This window comes from Nematolebias whitei, chromosome 11, assembly GCF_014905685.2.
Source record: "Nematolebias whitei isolate Nwh7 chromosome 11, NemWhi1, whole genome shotgun sequence".
In the NCBI taxonomy this organism is placed as follows: Eukaryota; Metazoa; Chordata; class Actinopteri; order Cyprinodontiformes; family Rivulidae; genus Nematolebias; species Nematolebias whitei.
This window is the reverse complement of record NC_056508.1, coordinates 19036344-19057223: the sequence shown is the minus strand read 5'-3', so window position 1 is coordinate 19057223 and position 20880 is coordinate 19036344. Positions and strand designations below refer to the sequence as shown.

The following is a 20880-nucleotide window of genomic DNA, read 5'->3' as shown; positions in this document are numbered from 1 at the left end:
CCAAAAGCAACACATCTGCAAACCTACCAAGATGGTCAGAAACCGACAGGCCGGGAAAAGAGACCTTTAATCTGAGAAGCAGACAAGGAGCCCCACAGTGACTGGAGGAGCCGCAGAGATCCACACCTCAGGTGGGACAATCTGTCCACAGGACACCCGTTAGTCCACAAACCTGCCCTTTATGAAGGAGCGGCCAAGAAGAACAACAAACAAGAAACTACTCGGATCAGATGAGACCAGAACTGAACTGGAAAACTACTACGGTCCTCACTGTGAAACATGGCGGTGGCAGCATCATGCTGTGGGATGCTTTTCTATAGCAGAAACAAGGAAGCTGGTCTGAGTTGATGTGAAGGTGGATGGAGCCTGTTACAGCCTAAAAAGACTTGAGACTGAGGTGGAGGTTCACCTTCCAGGAGGACGACATGAAACATCCAGTGAGAGCTACAGAGGAATGGGTTCTTTCATTTTTGATAAATCCTATAGTTGGGGTTGGCTTGGTTTCCTGAGCTATGCCTCAGTTGTGCTGCTACAGGCTTAGACTACTGGAGGACAGCAGTCCTGCAGTACACTCTTCAGAGTTCACCACTTTCCTCAAATGAATAGTTTGTATTTGTAATCATTTCTATCTGAACGTGTTTTTTTGTCTTTCTTCCAATCAAAAGTACAGCTGGACGTGTCATTCTGTTTGTTTCTACTTTCTGTCCTCAAACGCCTGCTGGTCGAAGCAGATGGCCGCTCGTCCCCAGCCTGGTTCTGTTGGAGGTTTCTTCCTGTTAAAAAGGAGTTTTTCCTTTCCACTGTTGCCTCTGTGCTTGCTCAGGATGGGAGAGAGACTGTGACTAAGTGACGATTCAACGAAATCTGCTGATTTCTTTAGATGAAGAACTTTACTAATTGGCTTTTTATGTATGTTTTGTGAATTGGCACTATGTAAATAAACTAAATTGAATCCAATTAATTCTTGCTTTAGTTTAAAATGACCCGGTCTAAATCCAGACCCAAATCCAACTGAGATGACGACGCTCCATCTGGTCCGTCTTGAGATAGTTAAAGTAAGAATGGGCAAAAACGTTGGTCTGTAGAGGAGCAAAGCTGGTGGAGACAAACCCCAAAAGACCTGGAGTTCCACAGACACTTTTTTACAGTTTTATTTTGAAAACACCTCGTTTTCACGCAATGTGTGGAAAATTTCAATGGGTATGTAAAAACTTTTTTTTTTTTAAGGAATTGTAGATGTTAAAGCACTAAACAAGACGGAATCACGCGTACGTTAAAGAAAATAAAATAAAAAATGTAACTTGTGGAATAAAGAACACAAACCTTTAAGAGCCTCCAGATTACTTCTCATGATGCCAGTCATCCTTATAATCTCGCCGTGTCACACGTTCCGAGTACCATTAGAGCTTTTCAAGTATTTACAAATTCTTCTCTATATTTTTTTAGTAACCGAGCTCGGTCACAGAAAACACTGTGTACTGAGTGGCGACAGAGAGAGGAATGCACCAAAAAAAAAAAAAAAAAAAGGGTTCACGACATGAAGGAAACCCGTCTGCTGTAAGACGATAAGAGGTTATCAGCTCAAACAGCCACAGAGGCTCTTTCTCGCTGGATTAACACCCACTGCAGGCCTTAGTGGGGCCTGGACCTGCGTGTTTCAGATTTTTCATATCATTTTGCTCAAACATGTACTGCTAGTGCCGTTAGATTAGTGGTTTTGTAATGGAAATACAACTACAATTTAAAAAAAGTCATTATCAGAGGCGTATCTCAGGGATGATTTTCCAGTTTCACCAGAGGAAACGTGCAGACTGATCAACAGTAGGTGGTGTAATGGCACAGGCTGACTGATTCCTCTACTGTAAATTTGAATTTAATCCACTCCCTCTAGTGGAAATGTTGCAGTATGGAAGGAAAACTGCTTGGAAATAAGAATAAAGAAAACGATCTAAAGTCAGATAAATGAACACATGTGGTTCAGTTGTTAATTTGCTTATGAAAAGTTCTTTTTAAATCCCCCTTCAGGTGTAAAATTGAGTTCTCGTTCACTTGAGGGTCTCAGGTTGATCAGAGATGGAGTCAAAGGTTTGAAATCATAAATTAAATGTACGTAATGACTAATTGCTGGACGTCCGGCCCGAGCTGTTGGATTTCAGTACCTGTGGCTCCCTGAGCAACTGAGCTGAATAGTCCTGGGTTTCAAATGAGACATTTTGAAGTTAAATAACTTCATGAGCTGCTGAACACCACAGATTATTAAATGTTACGTGTTCTATGAGGCAAAAGAACCTAAAACACTAATACAGGTCCTTCTCAAAAAATGTGCATATTGTGATAAAGGTCATTATTTTCCAGAATGTAATGATAAAAATGAAACTTTCATATATTTCAGATTCATTGCACACCAACTGAAATATTTCAGGTCTTTAACTGTTTTAATACTGACCTTGATTTCTGAATGAAAGGCACACTTTACTTTCATTGGAAACAGATACGTTGGCTCAGGTTCAGAAGTGGCTTGACTCGAGGAACCCAACAGTTGTAGCCCATCTCCTGGATGTGTCTGAATGTGGTGGTTTTTGAAGCTGTGACTCCCGCCTCATTCCACTCTTTCTGGATCTCATCCAGATTCTGGAATCTTCTCTGTTTGATAATCTGCTGAAGCCCACGGTCATCTCTTTTTGCTGGTGCATCTTCTCCTGCCACATTTTGCCCTTCCACTAGACTTTCTATTGATGTGTTTGGACACAGCACTCTGTGAACAGCCAGCCTCCTTAGCTATGAACTTTTGTGGCTTACCCATCCTATGGAGGGTGTCAATGATGGTCTTCTGGCCAGTTATGTCTGCAGTCTTCCCCATATTGAACTGAACTGAGACAATTGAACCAAATTGAATCAATTTAATGACACCTGGGGAACCCCCTGCAGGTGCTTTGAGTTTAGTAAAAGATTCATGCCCTGCATAATTTGGGCTGATTTCTTCACACTATTCTAATTTTTTGAAATCCTGTTTTCGTGTGTTTCATGAGCTGGAAGTCCAAATTATGTAAAAATAAACAAATACCTGAAATTGTTTAAATTGTGGGCCCTGAATCTATCATCTATTAAAGATTACCTTTTTGAATGGAATTATGGAACTTAAGCAACTTTTCCATGATATTCTAATTTTTTGGAAAGGGTCTGTACTTTTCACAATTTACTACTTTTAGCTAAAGTTTAGCACTTTTTTAGATTTTAGATAGCCTTTGCATGTTTTAAACCAGTTTTGCTACTTTTACTTTTTACTTCTAGCATCCTGACATGCTTGTGGTGTTTCTCTAATTTTAACTACCATTTTGCTACAATTAGATTTTAGCAAGCATTTTTTTTGTTGCTAGTTTTGATAATTTTAGCTATTGTTTTTCCATTGCTAGTGTAGCACAGCTAGAGTTCTGATTCTTTTAGCTTTTGTAACTCAGATTCATCTTTCTCGGGACGTTTCAGCTCTCAGCATTCACGCTGCATTGAGCAGAAACTGCATTTCCTCTGCAACATGTTGCACGTGGAGTAGAGCTTGTGTCAACTGAGGCTCAGGAGTAACCAGTGAATTAGAAAATCCCTTTGTTACAAAAAAATATTAAATTACTGCTTCACTCTTAAGATACAGATGAAATTAATGTGTTATAGAAGAAACAGACAAACCGTCTTGTGCTCAGTTTTATGACAGATCATGAAGTCCAACACAAAGACAACACCAGCCAGGGTACCATAAGTCATATATTCGTTTATTTTGCGTTCTCAACATTGTCACAGTTGAAGTTTTACAATAACTGGGGTCTTACTGACTCACTATTCACTGTACAAACAGAATGCACATTTAAATGAGGCCTTCCTGTCATTGCCATTCTTCAGAACACGTCTCACTGCAGACTGAACAGCTCGCAGCCGAATGCGTGCACATTTCTCCGTGTGTGTACCGTGTGTGTGTGTGTGTGTGTGTAGAGCTGGACGTGAATGGTAGCACACTTTCTAACAGTCTGTTTTTGATTTCCACAGCAAATGTCGGTGTACAAGAGCTGGAGGCAAAGACAATCGATATGTTCAATCAGCACTTCATCCGCCCATGAGGCCATGTATTTACATCTCCGTCTGAGCTGCAGGTATCAGAATGGATCCTATAGACATTATGTACAACTCCTTCAGCCCCATTTTGGTCCCTTTACAGTCTTCGTAAAGTTAAACTCTCTTGCCAAGCAGTTCATCGGCTCGCACGTCAAAATCTCTTATTTACACAACGAAAGCCGTCGGCGACGAAGCGCAGCGCTCGTCGCGTTTTTGTCATTTACACGATGGCTTTGTGGATGAAATGCATGCTGAGCTTCAATAACTACCAGGCAAACATGGAACAACAAAAACACATCAACAGTTCCAAATAAATCAGAACCCAGCCAACCACCCCCACAAAACAGTTCAAATTTATAGGCTGATTTCTTCCCCATCAGCTCACAGTGAACAGGACGCATCAGATCCATGCAGTGCATTGTGGGAGCGGGGGGGGGGGGGGGGGACGCTCTTACCAAGAATGACCGTAGACGTTCGAAGCACTACAACACACACCAAAACAAGAAAAGAAAAACAGATGCACCGGTTTCCGTTCGTTCCGAGGTTTTTAGAAATAAAGCAACAAAATGAAAGCCTTAAAGACACATTCAGCTGATCATTAATGTCCCTGTAGAGATATGTCTGCTCATCTAAGCGGGTTCTGGTTGGTTCTGGTCGGGAACAAAAAAATAAAGGTGTATAAGCTCGAGTCACGAGCGTGGATTTTTACGTCATGAATATTAAAATACATTTACAACCTGAATATTGGGACGAACAGTTTACCGTCACTAATTTACACACTAGAATAGACTCTTATCTGTAGAATATAGAAAGATAGTTTATTTTTTTTACATCTGCCTAGTTCTTTTGCTCAGCTTGCATTTTGTACGTTATAACTGCATTTCCTGGAAAAAAAAAAAGTTCTTCTGTATGTGCTTGTCCTGCAAAATATTTCTGTTCAGCCCAAACAGGCATACAGTATGTTCCGTTTTATTAAAATATATACACACATTCTTCTTTCCACTCTCAACTAAGTATTTATAGAGCTCTAAACAAACAAAAACTACTTTTTCCTCACCTGAATCTCATCCTGGTATACAGACCTCCACTCTTAAGCACAAGTCTGTGTTTTTTTTGTTTGTTTGCTTCAAAACATGATTGCACTTGAACTTTCTATGGTAACACTGGTTCGTTTAAACAATGTGCAGAGGAGAGCCTCACATCAAGAACATCACATGCAACATGAACTCAAGAACTCCAGGCCTGCGACCCTCGCAGGACAAAGGGAGGACAGACGGACGTTAATTTACAGAGAGACTTGGACGGGGGGTCGAAAAATAAATAAATATATCTAGTGACATGAAAACACGCACAAACAGGAGGGAGACCTCGTTAGCTCTTGATGTACAAAATCAGTACGAAGATATTGCACATATAATAAGGGACGAAACAAACTCATCACCCACCAGATCCCATTGGTGGATGAAAAAAACTAATTCATACAAGGCAAAAAAAACCAAAACCCAAATAATAATAAATTTTGGATTTCAAGAGCCATGAATGCAGACGTTGCATATTTCAAAGGCAACAATGACAATTTTCCTTTGAGGCCAAATGTAACAAGTTGAGAAGCTCTTAACGCTGCCGTCGGCCACTTCTTTCGAGCAGCGTCAGTGCGCGAGGTTTCGTTTACAAGAAATGTCTGCTTTGAGGCTTCAGGCCAATATGCGACAGCTACAACCCAAAGGCTCTTTTTCCCGCCAAAGGGGAAAACAAAGGCTCCAAAACCGATTCTAGGCTGGACTGAATGGGAGCTCCCTCCTTCCAGATCTCCATCCTGTCACCACAGAGTCAGTATAATACTGATAAAAGTCTCGTTTGCCAATAATAATTGTAAGTATAATCTTACAAATTACTTTACACACAATACACTGTACATAAAGTCTTGACTAAATAGATTATGCATTAATATTGGCACAGTTATTTATGGGAGCTAGGACACAGGACATATAGCAGTCATCTACAGTAAATACAGCAACTAGAACTACTATGACTTGTTTACCTGTCCTTCGATTGCAGTTAGTGTGAAATGATTATATCGAGGTTTTTCCGCTATATAAGAGCTCTACGGGAGGCGACGACTCGTAGCGTTCTCCTGACGGTAAAAATCTGCAAACCGAAGAGCTGTGCACAAGAAAACAGTCAGTCGTGTTCTCGTCTGAGCCCGTCGCTCCTCCTGATTATGTGAAGGTAAAACGGGTTGTCGGAGGTCGAGGCAGCGGGGAGCAGAGACGACACATTTCCTCTTTAGCGGTCCAGAGGGGCGGTGTTTGTGTGTGCATGTGTGTGTGCAGACCCAACCCCTACCAACACGCACAAATAAAAAATAAAGCCCTGACGGGAGCTGTGAAGGTCCCCAAATCAGGCAAACTGAAAAAGGCCCCTATTGGAAGATTTGAGTCCGATTCCTATTCTGCATATTGGTTGGAGCTGGAAGTGAGGATGGTGACTGCGTGTGACTGGTTCCCATCACAGCAGCTGAAACACAGTGGACAGGCCATAGAGTCATGCTGTCAGTCCCTTTGGTGTGAGCAATTGTCCTTCCTCGGTACAGTCCTCCTCTCTGCGTTCGTCCGCAGCATCACACCACGGTGCTGATGCCACTGTGTTTGTGTTTGGGTCCGCCGTGCGCCGGACCCGCCTGCTGACTGTGGTGGTGGGAGTGGGACGGGTGGTGCGGGTGCTGGCCGTAGTGGCTGTGCTGCGAATGCGGGGGCGCGTGCGAGGAGTAGGCCGGGTGCAGGTGGTACTGTGTGTGCGGCGGCGGGTGGTAGTGGTGGTGGTGGTGGTAAGGCGGGGGGTTCTGCGGGGCCGGACAGTACTGGGAGTGGTGGCCGTGGTGTTGGGACTGCACCACGTGTGCTGCCTGTGCGGTGTGGTGCAGGTTGGTCGGGTGGGGCTTGTGCGATATGAGGGTGGGGTGGCCGCCTGGCGCTAAAGGTGGCTGGCTCTGAGACGACGGCTTCCCTCGCTTGCTGCCAAAGAGCGACCCGAGGATGGACGTCGACGCCGAGTTAGGGATGGGGGGATGGGCACGGGAGGAGCCCTCTCGTGGCGTGGTCGCTCTCCGCCGGGTGTGTGGACTGCTAATGATGGACCCCTGCAGGAGAGAAACGAGGCGACAAAACATCCGTCAGCTTCTCCGCTACGCCTAATGAGCTACAGCCCAGACAAACCCCGTTCTCTTAATTCAGATAAAGAAGTAGCAAAATGTTACACGGCATGCAAATGACAAACTAAAAGAAAATAAAATGTTTTTATGAAAGGCAGCAGCATGAGGATTTCAGCTGTGGAAAACCTTAAAAACAAGAGGGAGGCCACATTCAAAGAAACTGCTGTTAGGTCTCAAAACAGGAAACTCTGCAACACAAGTACGTTCATGAGCATCATTAATGGCACTAACGGCTCCAAAAACGGCACGTTTCAGCTTCAACGTGCCGAACCCTAACACATGCAAACTGGTGCTTTATTAATGAAGGCATGGTTTCCACATGCAGAGGGTGTGGCAGGCAACTCATTATCCACACAGTCAACTACAAGTCAGAGGGCAGGAGGAACTGAGCACTCGTGTGCAGACTTCACAACAACGCAGGGCACTCTGCCTCCTGTTTGAGGTCCAACACTGTTACCTAATTATTTTTTTAACACTGTAAACTAAAGTCTCTGAAAGCAGAGTAAAATTTCCAAGGTCCCAGACTTTATACCGCTTGAACTCATGATCGTGTGAAATGAGTGCAAAATGAATGAATGAAATTCACTTCTTTCTAAGCCCATGTGAAGCCCATCTCTTATTATGAGGGCTACATTCCTCCCTGAACCTCACAGCATCCAAGAAAAGTTGTGGATAAGGGAGAGAGAGAGAGAGAGAGAAAAAAGACAGACCCAGACAGGGAGAGGGGCTGCAGGAAATGAAGAGTTTCCTACTGTCTTTCAGAGCTACCACCCTGCCAAAGAGAAGAACCAAATGAAAACTGCTTGGATGTGATCGAATGAGAGACGGAGACAGGCGACAAGGAGAGTGGGGGGAGAGATCAGAGGAGGCATTAGTGGGAGTCATGCTTGTATGAGGGTAAAGTGTATATTGGTCATATAACATGACCAAAACAGGAGATCTCTGAATAAAAATAAATAAAAAAGTAGGGGCAGGATCAGAGGCAGGCAACCCATGCATGCACACTAACTGAGGCAAGCAGGTTATAAGGCATCCCATCAAGAAAATAAATAAAAATGATCCAAACAAATGGACTGAGTCTATGGAGCAAAAAAGGTGTAAGACCAAAAATAAATGGAGTGTTTCACAGTGCACATCATCACATAGAGAGTAGCTCGGATACCAGCTGCTTCCAACTTACTTCCATATTGCTGTCTAGTGATCCTGCACTGCTGCGACGCCCCCGCTTGCCTGCCCGAGACATGCAATACCAAATATTAGAGATCGACAGCACTTCTGGATCGACTACAGACATTTCTTTTAGGCCTCCCACCAGTCCCGTAAGAGGGGGGGCGGTGCAGTGGAAATATGACGGGCGGGGGAGGGCATCAGGTCTGAGAAGGTGGTGGTGGGCAGGTGGGGCTTTTCCGGTGAAGCTAAAGCTTCACTCAAGAGGAAACTCCAATTTCAGCTATTTTGAATTTAACGCACACTTTGAGTGTTGGGTCTGATCAAATTGAGAAAGGATTCAGATAAATCTCACGTTCTCTGAAGCGTCACCCCAAGGCTGCTGCCTGCATCTACAGTCCTGCCACAAGGTTGGTGCACAGGAAGCATGTCGACAGGATGTCAGCGAGGTCAAGTGTTGGCTCAGTCCGAGTATCAAAAGCAATACAGTGGCTGCTGCGCGCGGGGCGTGTGGGCAGATCTGGGTCTGAGGGAGGGCAGTTGTTCTGAGGCTCACTCAGTCAGTGATATATGACCAATAATTACACATAGACAGGAAAATACCTGATGTGTATGGACATTAAAATGCACATGGAATGGAGTATGGCAGGAAAGAAAACAAAAAAATGATTTCACTAACATGCCACATCCTGCACTGAAAAACACAGGAGACAGGAGGGCAGATAGATGTCTACAAACTTCCTCATGTTTTGACTCGTTTCCCACTGAAGCGGTGACAAAAGAAAAATCATGTTCCGAGCTGAGAGACAGACTGGGTTTCACTGTGTTATCAAGTCAATCATCTGATAACGTCACACAGCTGCTGTCTGGGATGGATGAAATGTATTCCTGCTTCCGAGGGACAGAGACAGCATCACACTGATATACATGGATATGGAACGGACAAGAGACTAAAATCTTGTTGCTGCTCGAGAATGTTGAACATTCACATTTGCTTACAGAGGCTGTCCAGCTCGGATCAGAGTTGATGATCGCTTGCCACGTTGGACGGCAAAACTTTCTTTACGTCATCACCTTGTGCGATTTCTGTGAATTTTTCCACTAAAATCAGCTAAATGTTTAGATTACGCTCAGTGCAGGGCTGCACAAATCATCCAGGTGATGACCCGAACTGGCCTTTCCATCGTTTCCCGAAGATTAACCCAAGACGACGGTCTAAAAGTACTGCAATGTGGCGCTAACAGAAGCTTCGGGAGAACTCTCTAAACACAACTATTTGTGACTAGTTGGTGAACAGTGTTCTCAAAGCTGATAAACCATTAGCAAAAAACTTGTCCAAATGAGTCTACCTTTATTTCAAAAGTTGACTCCAATCTGAAACATAAGGGGGGCCTGCCGAGGCAGGTATCATGTGGGTGAAGGTGGGCATCAAAACAATTTGCACGTCTGAGAACAGCGTTCCCCAGTCCTGGCCCTTGTGGGCCACGAACCTGCATATTTTACATCTCTCTCTCTGCTTCAACACACCTGAGTTGAATCAATGAGTGATTAACAGGCTTCTGCAGAATTTGAAGACCTGCTGAGGAGCAGGGAAACAACTAAAACATGCAGAGGAGTGACCCTCAAGGCCAGCATTGAGCACCACTGGTCTAGAATACAGCTTTGCAAACTGTGCTCAAAAATAGAGCACGTGTTTATAAGAACTGGCCACTCAAGGGACTGCGATGGCAACATTGCCTATTTTCTTGCAAATTTAAGTCTCCGACAATCGCAGCCCAGTGAGACACTTCCTCCTTACAAAGAAACATAAGGCACTGACACGTCACTCCTTTCTTCATGGGGAATGTCCTGTACGTTAAATGGTAAAAGGTAAATGGACTGTACTTATATAGCACCTTTCTATCTTATCCAGACACTCAAAGCGCTTTACAACGCAATCTGTGTCCTCATTTACACATTCATACAGCACTCTACTAGATCTCTACAAAGCCAATTGAACAAATCATTCTAAATAGACTAATCAGAGCTTTATCACATTCTTACACCAATGGGACACACATCAGAGGCAATGAGGGGTTCAGTGTCTTGCCCAGGGACACTTGGGCATGTGACTGCTGGTGGATTTGAACCCCCAACTCTTGCATTGGAGGACGACTGCTCTAACCACTCAGCCACAGCCGCCCACAAAGGGCCATCCAAGACGTTCAGAGAGATTCAACTAAAGTCACAAAGGATTCACCAAACTTTGTCTATCCAGACCACCGCAACTACGTCATCAACTGACCATCGTATTAAACAAAGGAGGACGTCAAGGGTTACCAGGCCTGTGACAAATACAACCGGCTAATAAATGGATAGCTAACATACATAGATGTGTATAAGGTACCAAACAAGAGTGTTTTTGCTGAATCAAGTGCAAGTGGAGTCATACTAAGCCCAGTTTAGTCCAAGCAGGACTGAGCTCACTGGATCTGTCTAACCTCAGATAGGGGTTGTTCTTTGAACGATGGAAAGGTTGGTGTTTTGTTTCGTACAGCTTTGTACCAAGCATGGGATAATCATTTAGCTGATTGTAGTGGAAAACCTAGTACTTTTAACAGGAATTCCACCAGGTGATGAACTAACAACAAGAAGTTTTTGCCGTCCAACGACACAAGTAAACACAGACCACGTAATGTTATTAAGCAAAGCGTACAGCCTCTATAGTTGACAGGAGACAGATGATTTCTGGCTAAAACTTAAGTTTTTATGAAATGTCATTGAATATAACAAACTCAGGAATGCAAAAAAGGCTTCATAATTTAAACAAAATAAGATCAAAACGTTGATGAAAACATTTTGGGGAAAAATGCATTCAAATGAACATAAGCGAGTAGTTTCCATTGATGTTGTTTCTTAGAGAAGCTGCCAAAAATCAAAAGTTAAAGGAACCCCTTCCAGACCAAACCATCCAATCACGAGGGAGTTAATGGAGTTAACGAAGAGAGCTTTCAAATTAATGTATGGTGCAGTGGATCAACATTTTGCTATTTTTATCCCCTAAACTCCTCACAGAGAGAAGGATGATAAAAGGAGGACCCTTTCTATATAAACCAGCTGCTACAAAAAGAGGAGGTTCAGGCTATACCTGCTTCAGACAGGTCCCTCAGAGAGCTGCTGAGGGCGCTCCTCTTCAGGCCCTCGCCCATGGCATAGCTGTCGTCCAGACTGGCACGGTTCATGCTCCCGTTTCCAGTTTCCTTCTTCAGGCCAGAGCTCTGCGACATGCTGGGCCTCACCACCCCCTTCTGCTTCTCCAGCTCGGCTGTGGAAACCAGTCATGAAAACAGTCAGGTGAGTGGCAGCGACTTTGCATCTCCCGCCGACCGTGCAATGATCGTAAACTTTTCTGTCACGAGTTTAAAAAGCCATACAGATATAAGTTAAAGGCCTGGTGCTTCTTGAAGGATTAGGTCAGACATTAAAACTAAAGTTATGCACAATCACAAGATGTCGAGCTCATAGTATGTGTTGTTAATGAATCTCGGCTACTACCACATCAACGTTTTAGCTTATGATCGGTAAAAGTGACCGAGGCACAGCCGTTTTTGTGTTGGCTGATCCAATGGCCATCTTAAATTGACATTGACTCCAAAAGTAAATGAGTTGAACATCCAATGATCATTTCATGAACATTTAAATAAAATGTTTTCAGTGATTTGCGAGATATTTTGCTAACAAACAGATGAAGCGGACTTCACAAAGTTAATGGCAAAGTTTCAAACAAAGCTCTTTGTGCTTAAAATGTGTTAGGGGGATCAGTCTCAGCTACTACCACATCAAATTATAGGTTGATATCTGTGAAATGGACTCTGAGTTAGAGCCTGTTGCATTTTGTTTATGGTAAGTTGGCTGTGGCAGCCATCTTGAACTGAAAGTCAATCTGTTGTAGCTGTACATCCAGTATCCTGATGCATCCAGGTAGAAAAATCTAAAAAAAGTTAAGTCTGGTCCTCTGGACGGGTTAAAAAAAACTGTGCATCCAGTAATTACTGTCTGAGAATCTCATTAAAATGTCATCCAGTGGTTTAAGAAATATTTTGGTAACACAAACGGCACAAACACGAGCAAAAACCACTTTTGCCCTTTCGGCCGCAGGTGAAAATAGCATTTATCGTCCTGCTCCTAAGTGCAACAGCACTTTTCAATGTTCAGAACAAAATGGCGTCCCCTCAGACAGCTTGATGGTGAACCCCGGATGAAGAATGAGGACCGTGCCATTTCTGTTTCATTTATCCAGGAGGAGGAAAAGGCAGGAATGGGGGAAGGTCTTACACTCTATTCTGTATTTCTCCATTTCCTGAACCTCGGCGATCGACTCCCGCAGGTCATCTGTGAACTTCTTGCGGTCCTGGGGGTTGGGCGCGTTGAAGTTGATGAGCACTTTGATGTCCGCACCTGGGATTGCCGACGTGAGTCTGATTCCATTTGGGTAATCTAAGGCGAAGACAAACAGACGTTTACTAAGAAGGGTCACAAATCAAAACCCAAGCAAAAACACATCGTGCGACTCTGTCTGAAGTTTGGAGAGCACAAACAACATGCTGCGCTTCATCAAACCTCGGCTGCAGGCTGGAAAATAAAGGAATCAGTTACTCACACTGGTTTTCAAACAGCATCACTTGCATCCCGTACAGAGAGAAGGACTGTCGGAAGCTATACGTGACTGAATTCTTCTTCTTCTGGAAAATCTTGGTAATCTGAAATCATAAAAAAGAAATGTATTAAAGAGTTGCTCTGGAGAAGAAAAGGAGACAAAGAAGAGGGGAGGAAAACTAAAATATACGATGAGGGCATTTACCACAAGGAGGTCATTGAACAGGAAGATCTCCCGCTGATGCAGGCCCAGCTTCTGGGGCTTGCTGGGATCTGGCACTTCAAATAGGCGACAGTAACACACCAGGCGACGATGAGGCAATGACAACACCTAAAAAAATAAAATACCCAGAGGTTATCCTAGCATCAATCTTTGACTGATTTGGGAAGCTATTCAGATGCAGAATATTTATTAGACCACTTACACATCCCAGGCCATGGTGGAGCGATCCGATCTAAGGATAGAGGACAAAAACAGCCTTATGCAAAGGTTACGTTTCAATTATTTACATGGTTACTTCTCACAAACATAAAAATCTAATCTTTCTGTATACAAAGTTGCCCTTGAAGACTGTGTTCTTATTAACATGGCAAGGAAGATGCACTGAGCCCATTGGTTCTGTTAAATGAAAAATAATGCATAAATATGAGAAAATAAACAGTGGACCTCCCTTGAAAACCCACTTGGACTTGATAATTATGAAGAGGAATTCCTACATGTCTTAATGCCAGAGTAACGCACCAAGAGTCTTTAATTACACGGCGGAGAGGCAACGAAGAATTCATTCTCAACATATTTAATTAAATCCGCCTCAGCAGAGGAAACTCCATCTGAGAGTCGAATCAGACAAAGTTGACCATGTGAGCTAAGCCTCTCCCTGAAGCTGCGAGGGGAAGTAAACTTTTAGTGTGCAATGGCGCTGCAGTTTCCACTTCCTCTAAAACTGGACGTAGAATGAGCTAAGGTGGTGGCAGACACTAAGGAGCACCTCTAGAGCCACTTTGCTATTGATAGGTGCAACTCCACTCGGCTCTCATCATCAGTTCTCCTCAGGTGTAGGTGATTTGCTACCATCACTTGCTTCCCCACTCTGTGGATGGGATCGTCAAGGCAAACTGGTCATTGTGTTTGAGCCACTCTGCCCATTGTTGTCCTTAATGGTCCTATAATCAGACTTCAATTTCTTTATCTTATCCCGGCACTGCTTATAAGTCTGGGTGTAGCAATGTTGCTCCATCACCTCCGATATCTCTCTGCAAATGTGCTCATTTCTTGTGGTGCTGTCAGTCAACACGATGAGGAAGTGGAGGTTCAGATGTAGTTTTCAGTTTTGCTGGGGGTGTCTTCCGGTGACATAGCTCCGCTGGCCAATCAACAGCTGCTGTCTGCTTACATAAAACTTTGCACCTCAAAGCAGTTCGCTTGGAACCACGAACAAGATGGTCCCATAAACTGGGATGAGTCGGTGGGATGGGGTACCGGCAGTGAGCAGGCCCTTAGCTGGTGCGGTGTGGAACCAATGAGAGTTGAGACAGTGTCAAGTGCCAAAGGTGGCTTTGGGTGTGCTAGTATCACCAGGTCTAAACCAATGCAAGTTGTTCCACACATAACTTGGAGATGTAGGAGATTACTTCCCTCTGTTCCTCAAACCTTTGTATTTGTAGACCAGAATAATGGATCAAGTGGTAGAACTACTTTTTGTAATACGTTTAGATTAAAAAGACTGGCTAGTGATACACCACTGAGTGTCTGAAATGACAACAAAAAAAGTCTAACATCTCTATGATTTGAACAGAAAAGACAGTCAGCAGTACTCACTGGTTTCTTTCCCACAATCAGCTTCTCCACCTTCTGCACCTGAGACACGTGGTCTTCGTTGGTCTTGAGCTCTCGCTTACGGATCCTCTCGTAGATGCCAACCAGAGTGTCCCGGGGTATGTCTTCTCCATCGTCCACACCTGAAACACATGAAACTCATTGTTACCGCACCACATACAAGACAAGAGGTTCACTCAGTTACAAAGTAGGGGAAAATCAGAATATACGGCTCTCGTTTTTGAGTTTTCTACAAGAGCAGAGGCACATGCATGAGTCTGATACTCTACCAAGACATGGTAAGATATATGAATTACAAATGTATTGGTTGTATTCCTACATTTACTATGAAACTCATCACCAGCAATCCATTAGAAATGCTAAATATGATTCTGATTTTTGGAAATGCAACCAGCTTTCTGCTGCAAGAAAATATCAAGCTTTGAAAACACCTGTAACCACATTTTACTGCATTTCTTATCTGACGCTCCTCTAATTTATCTTTCCAATAGGTCTGACTTCCCTTTTCTTTGTTACTGCTGGTTGCTTTGCAGTGTAGGCAGCCGTTGACAGAACCACTAATTATGCTGGATGATTTGATGCCATTAAACAATCTGCACTCGCCAATCAAACTTCTGGAACATCCTCTCTTTGAACAAGCCTTTGATTAACCTTTTCACTGAGTTTTATGAAGCAAACGAAGGGCAGGATTTTAGCTTCCTCTTCGATTGGATGAATTACAGCAAGCTTGTGAGCCGCCAACAATTTTTTTGGTCAATTAGAAAGTCGAGTCTGCTTTAAATGCTCCGTCTAGGCAAGAATATCAGGTTTTATTTGAGATGAGGAAAGTCAAACTTTACACAACTTCTTAGTAGCTTGCAAGGGGACAAGTTGAGTGAAATGTTCTGCCACGTATCAACAAATGTGTTAACCATCTAAAACATTGTTACATCTTAGCTGTTTTTTACCTCTTAAATTCTTGATGAAGTCTTCCAGTTTCATTTTCCTCTCGGGCTTGACGTTGGGGCTGTACATATCGGTGTTGAGGAGGATGATTGCAAAGGCCAGGATGAAGATGGTGTCAGGGTTCCTGAACTGTCGCACCACCGTGGGGTTACAGATGCAGTAACGCTGGCTGGAGAATTGACAAGGGATGTCAGTTTACAACTCAAAAAGAAGGGGGAAAAAAGAAAACAGGCCACAAAGCAGAGACAAACACATCTCACTGGTTAGAGGAAACATTTTTAATGCTGACAAAGGAAAACAGAAGTAATGCTGCAACATGTTCTCTTTGTGCACCACAAATTATCTAAACAACACAGCAGCAAGGATGGTTTATCGTTTCATATACAACTTTATTATAAAGTTAGCATTTTTCTAACATTTTTCTTCTTAGAAACACACATTGGTTTAACCCTGGGCCTTTCAACTAAACTGCTCAGGGGTCATAGTTGCTGAAAGCCAAGAATCAGGGGCCGGACATCCAGCAGTTATTGTCATTAAGTAAGTTAGTTTTATGGTTTAAAATCTAGTTTTATTTAAAAATGAACCCATTGGTGGGCCCAACTGAATTCACCTATGGGCCTCAATTGGCCCCTGGGCTGCCAGTTGAATAGCCCCGGTTTAACCATTAGTTTAGCTACAATCAACAGACAGAAAATAAATGTTGATAGGTGTTAACCCTCCTGCTACCCTTGGGTCAAAATGACCCACAAGGCCTCAGCGTTGAGACTGAATAAATCCACAGAGCATCAGTGTTTTCCATCATGGTCAAACACAGTAATGGTTCTGGCCATTACTGGACTCTTGACGTACTTAACATCAGGTTGTAGCCTAACCTGAAGGCTTCAATCAGCCTCTCCACTTTCTGGGCTTCACCCTGGACTCGGATGTGGTTTTGAAACTTCCTGAGGGCCTCATCCAGCTCCATGGCCTGGAACTCCATTTCATCCACCACACAACTGGTGCGCAAGGAGAGGAAATAGACAGAAAGTAAATTAAATACTAATGTACTGCTATTTTACTCAATATGGAAATATTATTTTAACTGGAACAGTTTGACCCTCATGCCATCAATGACGATATTTCAGCAAGTATAAAACTAGTGTTTCTGGTCTTTTTTGTGCTAAACACGTTTTAACCAAATTCTACGTACTCTAAGACGTCTCTGTTAAACTGCTTCTGTCGATTGCCGAGGAACTCTCCGATCATCTGCCTGCTGAGTCCCTTTCTTTGAAGCAGGAAGTGAGCCACACCAACCGGCGTGTCGGGTATGAATCCCCTCTCAGTCAGATACTGGATGCCCTTCTCTGGCTTCCTGCAAAGTTCAACACAGACCAGAAATAACACTTTTAACCCTTAATGTCAACCAACCAATGCAACTGCTAGAAATCTCTGAAAATTCATACTGATGACAACTTGAGGCAAATTCCTTGACAACTCAGTTATTAGGCTGAGGAAAATGATGCACAGGCATTATCTATCAGCTTGAAGCTAAACATACAAATCTTTACAGTTTTAATACAATTTAACTGAATTGATCAGAATTTATGTTTAGGCAAAATTTGATCGGAAATAATAAAAAAAAATGGTGCCACTAAAATGTGTTTCACTCTGCAAGAGAGGAAAATAAATCTAGGTTAAATGATGCACACCAAGAGATTGACGTTCCTAATTTGCTCTTTCTCACAAACAGCAGGGCGAGTATTTTTATATTTGATCCTGACACGGCTGAGCGATGATACTGTTCGTTAGCCACCATCTTCAAAAACCCTCTCGATCGTGTAGTTCATTCACATGCTACAATAAACAGGAATCAACCAGCTTCATTAGGGCGGAGAACCTACTTGTTAAAAAGATTGAGGCCGATGCGGTAGTGTCTCTTGCGGATAACATCGTTACTGAAGATGGGGGAGTCCCAGCTGTTGCGAGTCTCTTTGTGGTAGGTTTGCTTGCTAAGCGTCTGCTCTCGCAGGCTGTCTCTTGACGAGGACTCTGAGCTGCAGTTTATGGTGTCATTTGAGTTCGATGTGCTGTTGATGCTGTCATTGTCCCCGTCTGAGAAGTCCGACTCTGACTTGCTCTGTCTGTTTGCTGAACCGTTGATGGCCAAGTGACTTTCTAGCTGTCGGTGGCGATGGCGCAGAGGTGCATCGTCGTCACGGGGGGGAGCTCGTGGTGGAGGTCCGTGAGAAATGTGTTTAGGGCTTGCCTGGGAGGATGTTACAATGTGGCCGTGGGACTCGTACGAGGGCGGCCGTTTGATGGAGCCACGTTCGGACCGGTCGCTGAGTTCTGCGGAGCTATCACTGGGAGGCTCTATGGTCAGCAGAGGGAGATGGTCCATTCGGAGACGCTGCTCTTGGCACTCTAAAGAGGGAGTGCTGCGGCAGCTCGTGTCTGTGTCACGGCCCTCGTCTTTAGATTCAATAGGCCAGTATTCTTGGGAAGAGTTCACAGACTGCAGCCGTAAGTCTGATTCCATACTGGACGGCTGGTCTCCGGACCTGGACAGAGCGGCCGAAGGGGACATGTCCTCTTCGTCGATAAACAGAGTAACATCGCTGTAGGATGCCATAGTTTCATCGCGCATCCGTCCGGCTGCCCTGCGGTGAGACTTCACCTGATAAGGCACCTCCCCTTCCACCTTAGAGCAGACCATGGCCTCGGGATCAGGACCTTCGTCCCCCTGAAGGCTGCGACAATTCAAGGCGTCATCAATCGACTCAGCCAGAGACTTGACCTGCCTGGAGAAGGCGTCCTCCAGCTCAGTGATGGTGTCCGTCAGGTCTCCCTGCGGTCCTGTGTGAGAAGTCCTGTTCGCCTGCTTGTGGACTTCAACATCTCCACATTCAGACTGCACCATGGACAGCGGGGTGCCGTCCTCCGTCATGGACACCTGCCTCCCTTCGAAATACGAGCTGTGTACTTTCTCAGGGCCCTCGAATGACAGCTGCATCCTCATGTTAGAGAGAACGATGCGTCTGGACATGCGGTTCTCTGACATGGAACTCCTGAGACGTTCAAAGTTCTTGTTCATCTGATACTGTCGGAAGGCTGTCTGGATGGTGCGAGCTGCATGTCGAGTTATGAATCTTCCACCATATTTACGCTCCAGCATCTCCACCTAGCAAAATAGATGGAGTATATTAGGTGTCAACCTGCCGTCCAATGAGTATTTGTTTTTAGCTGTAGTTGTCTACAGCATTATGTTGCCGGTATCGTTGTTGCGTCTTTGACAAAGTGAACTATAACATGACACAGGTGGTGCTTGAGGTAATTTATTTTACAGAAAAGCTATATGCTGATTTTAGGCATACCTGTTTATCTTGAAGGTCAGCAGAGAGCTCATAACTCTCGGAGAGCGAACGGGAGCGCTTGATGGCCTCCTCCTCAGCCTGCTTACGAAGGATGGACTGTGAGTGCTGGAGCTTGGGCCTGCGAGGCCTCTGTGGTCCGGGTTGGACCCCGTGGCTATAAAGCTGGCTGTCGAACCGGTCGGGACTGATGGCCGAGCCGTGAGTTACCGGACCCTGGCCATAGCTGGCTCTGCCATCCAGTGAAGGGCCGCTGTCACCGGGCCGTCCATCCCCTTCCACACTGCAACAAGAGCGGATGAGAGTGACAATTTTAGTAAAGCCAACGATCGAACTGAGACCTGTTTGACAAACTATGATGTTTTGCTTTTATTTCCACAGCAGGAGGCAATTTATCTCCAGTGTCTTAAGTCACAACTTTGTTATATACAAACAAGTATGACATTACAGTAATAAATAGCATATTGTGTGTAAATGAGTTAGACGCTGTAATTTTAAAACCAAATAAAATGGAGAACTCCTCTTCTATTAAGTCAAACCGTTTGATACTGCCACATATGTCATATGTAAAATGACAAGTAAACAGTCCAAAACTCAAAACACCCTCTGTCCTAGAACAATTAAATCTCACACAGCTGAAAACAGGTGGTACTCACACATGCTTATGCTCTGAAGACCTACAAGGGGACTGCTTATTGTGTAAAGACCACCTATTTTCCAAAAAATGCCAGCTCTTCCTCCATATCTTGTCCACCATTCTTTCAGTGAAGTCCAGAGTACACAGCCTCCTCCAGGAAACCAAAGTTTATGTCAAGTTAAAGGCCAATCAGAGACCACTGGGGAATTACATCATATTTGTAGGAGCAATGACATGCTGTCCCAGTTCAGGATACAAAGTCCAGTTTAGAGTAGGATGGCAGAGTAAATACAACTTCATGGATTCCTTTTAAAACAAAAGAAGAAGAAAAGCCACAGCGGAGCTGAATGAGGTGCCGACCGGCTGAATTAAAAACATCAAACTAATATTCCTCCTCCTCCACGGTGTGCTCGCAGCCAAATGTGCTTGAACTGTGACTCGACACACCCAGACAGTGTACACAATCTACTTCCTTCATTAGACAGCACTGAAATTACCGTCCGGCAACAAACTGCCTAAAGCAATCGACCCTGAGAAGAAAAAGGGAAGTTCCACAAGTGGAAACAGCAGATGCACGAGGTGAAAACCCTACGAGTGCAGTGCGGTAACTTATAAAACACTGCTGATAACCAATTATTGATTTGCAATACATGTGCGTGCTATTGGTTAAACAACAAGAGAGCTTACGAAGAACTTATAAATGCATATTTGTAAAAGCTTTAAGACTAGTAATTACTAGTAAAATTATTTGGGAGAATATTTAAAACCTCAGCTCCAAACTAAAGTGCTGCTGTGCTCCTGATCAACATATTACCAAGAAATATAAAAATCCATGTGTATGAAGTGGAGCCTAAATCACCAATAGTCATAAATGGCAATGTGACATTTACTGGATTTTCCATTCACCTACATTAAAACTGTTATTTAAAGCTGACATAAATGCATATTTATCCCCTGTTGCCACGAAAGGTGGATGATCTTGTAAATGCCTGTGGCT

At 43.9% G+C, this 20880-nt stretch overlaps 1 protein-coding gene across 5 annotated transcripts in view; it reads right to left on the bottom strand.

Annotated features, from left to right (window-relative positions):
* Window positions 1–4569: 4569 nt before the first annotated feature.
* LOC119417509 (IQ motif and SEC7 domain-containing protein 1) overlaps window positions 4570–20880 on the bottom strand; it is a 121031-nt gene continuing 104720 nt past the window's right edge. For 4 of the 5 annotated variants that reach the window (XM_037684721.1, XM_037684722.1, XM_037684723.1 and 1 more), the window contains 13 exons: window positions 19250–19529; window positions 17777–19056; window positions 17086–17247; window positions 16769–16891; window positions 15899–16065; window positions 14934–15073; window positions 13540–13569; window positions 13320–13445; window positions 13119–13218; window positions 12794–12955; window positions 11607–11783; window positions 8493–8542; window positions 4570–7240 (listed from right to left, as the gene is read on the bottom strand). In XM_037684721.1, the coding sequence (XP_037540649.1) occupies window positions 6722–7240; window positions 8493–8542; window positions 11607–11783; window positions 12794–12955; window positions 13119–13218; window positions 13320–13445; window positions 13540–13569; window positions 14934–15073; window positions 15899–16065; window positions 16769–16891; window positions 17086–17247; window positions 17777–19050 (3030 nt within the window). In that variant the 5' untranslated portion in view covers window positions 19051–19056; window positions 19250–19529 and the 3' untranslated portion in view covers window positions 4570–6721. The remainder of the gene's footprint in view (window positions 7241–8492; window positions 8543–11606; window positions 11784–12793; window positions 12956–13118; window positions 13219–13319; window positions 13446–13539; window positions 13570–14933; window positions 15074–15898; window positions 16066–16768; window positions 16892–17085; window positions 17248–17776; window positions 19057–19249; window positions 19530–20880) is intronic. The other variant, XM_037684724.1, reaches the window with a different exon arrangement.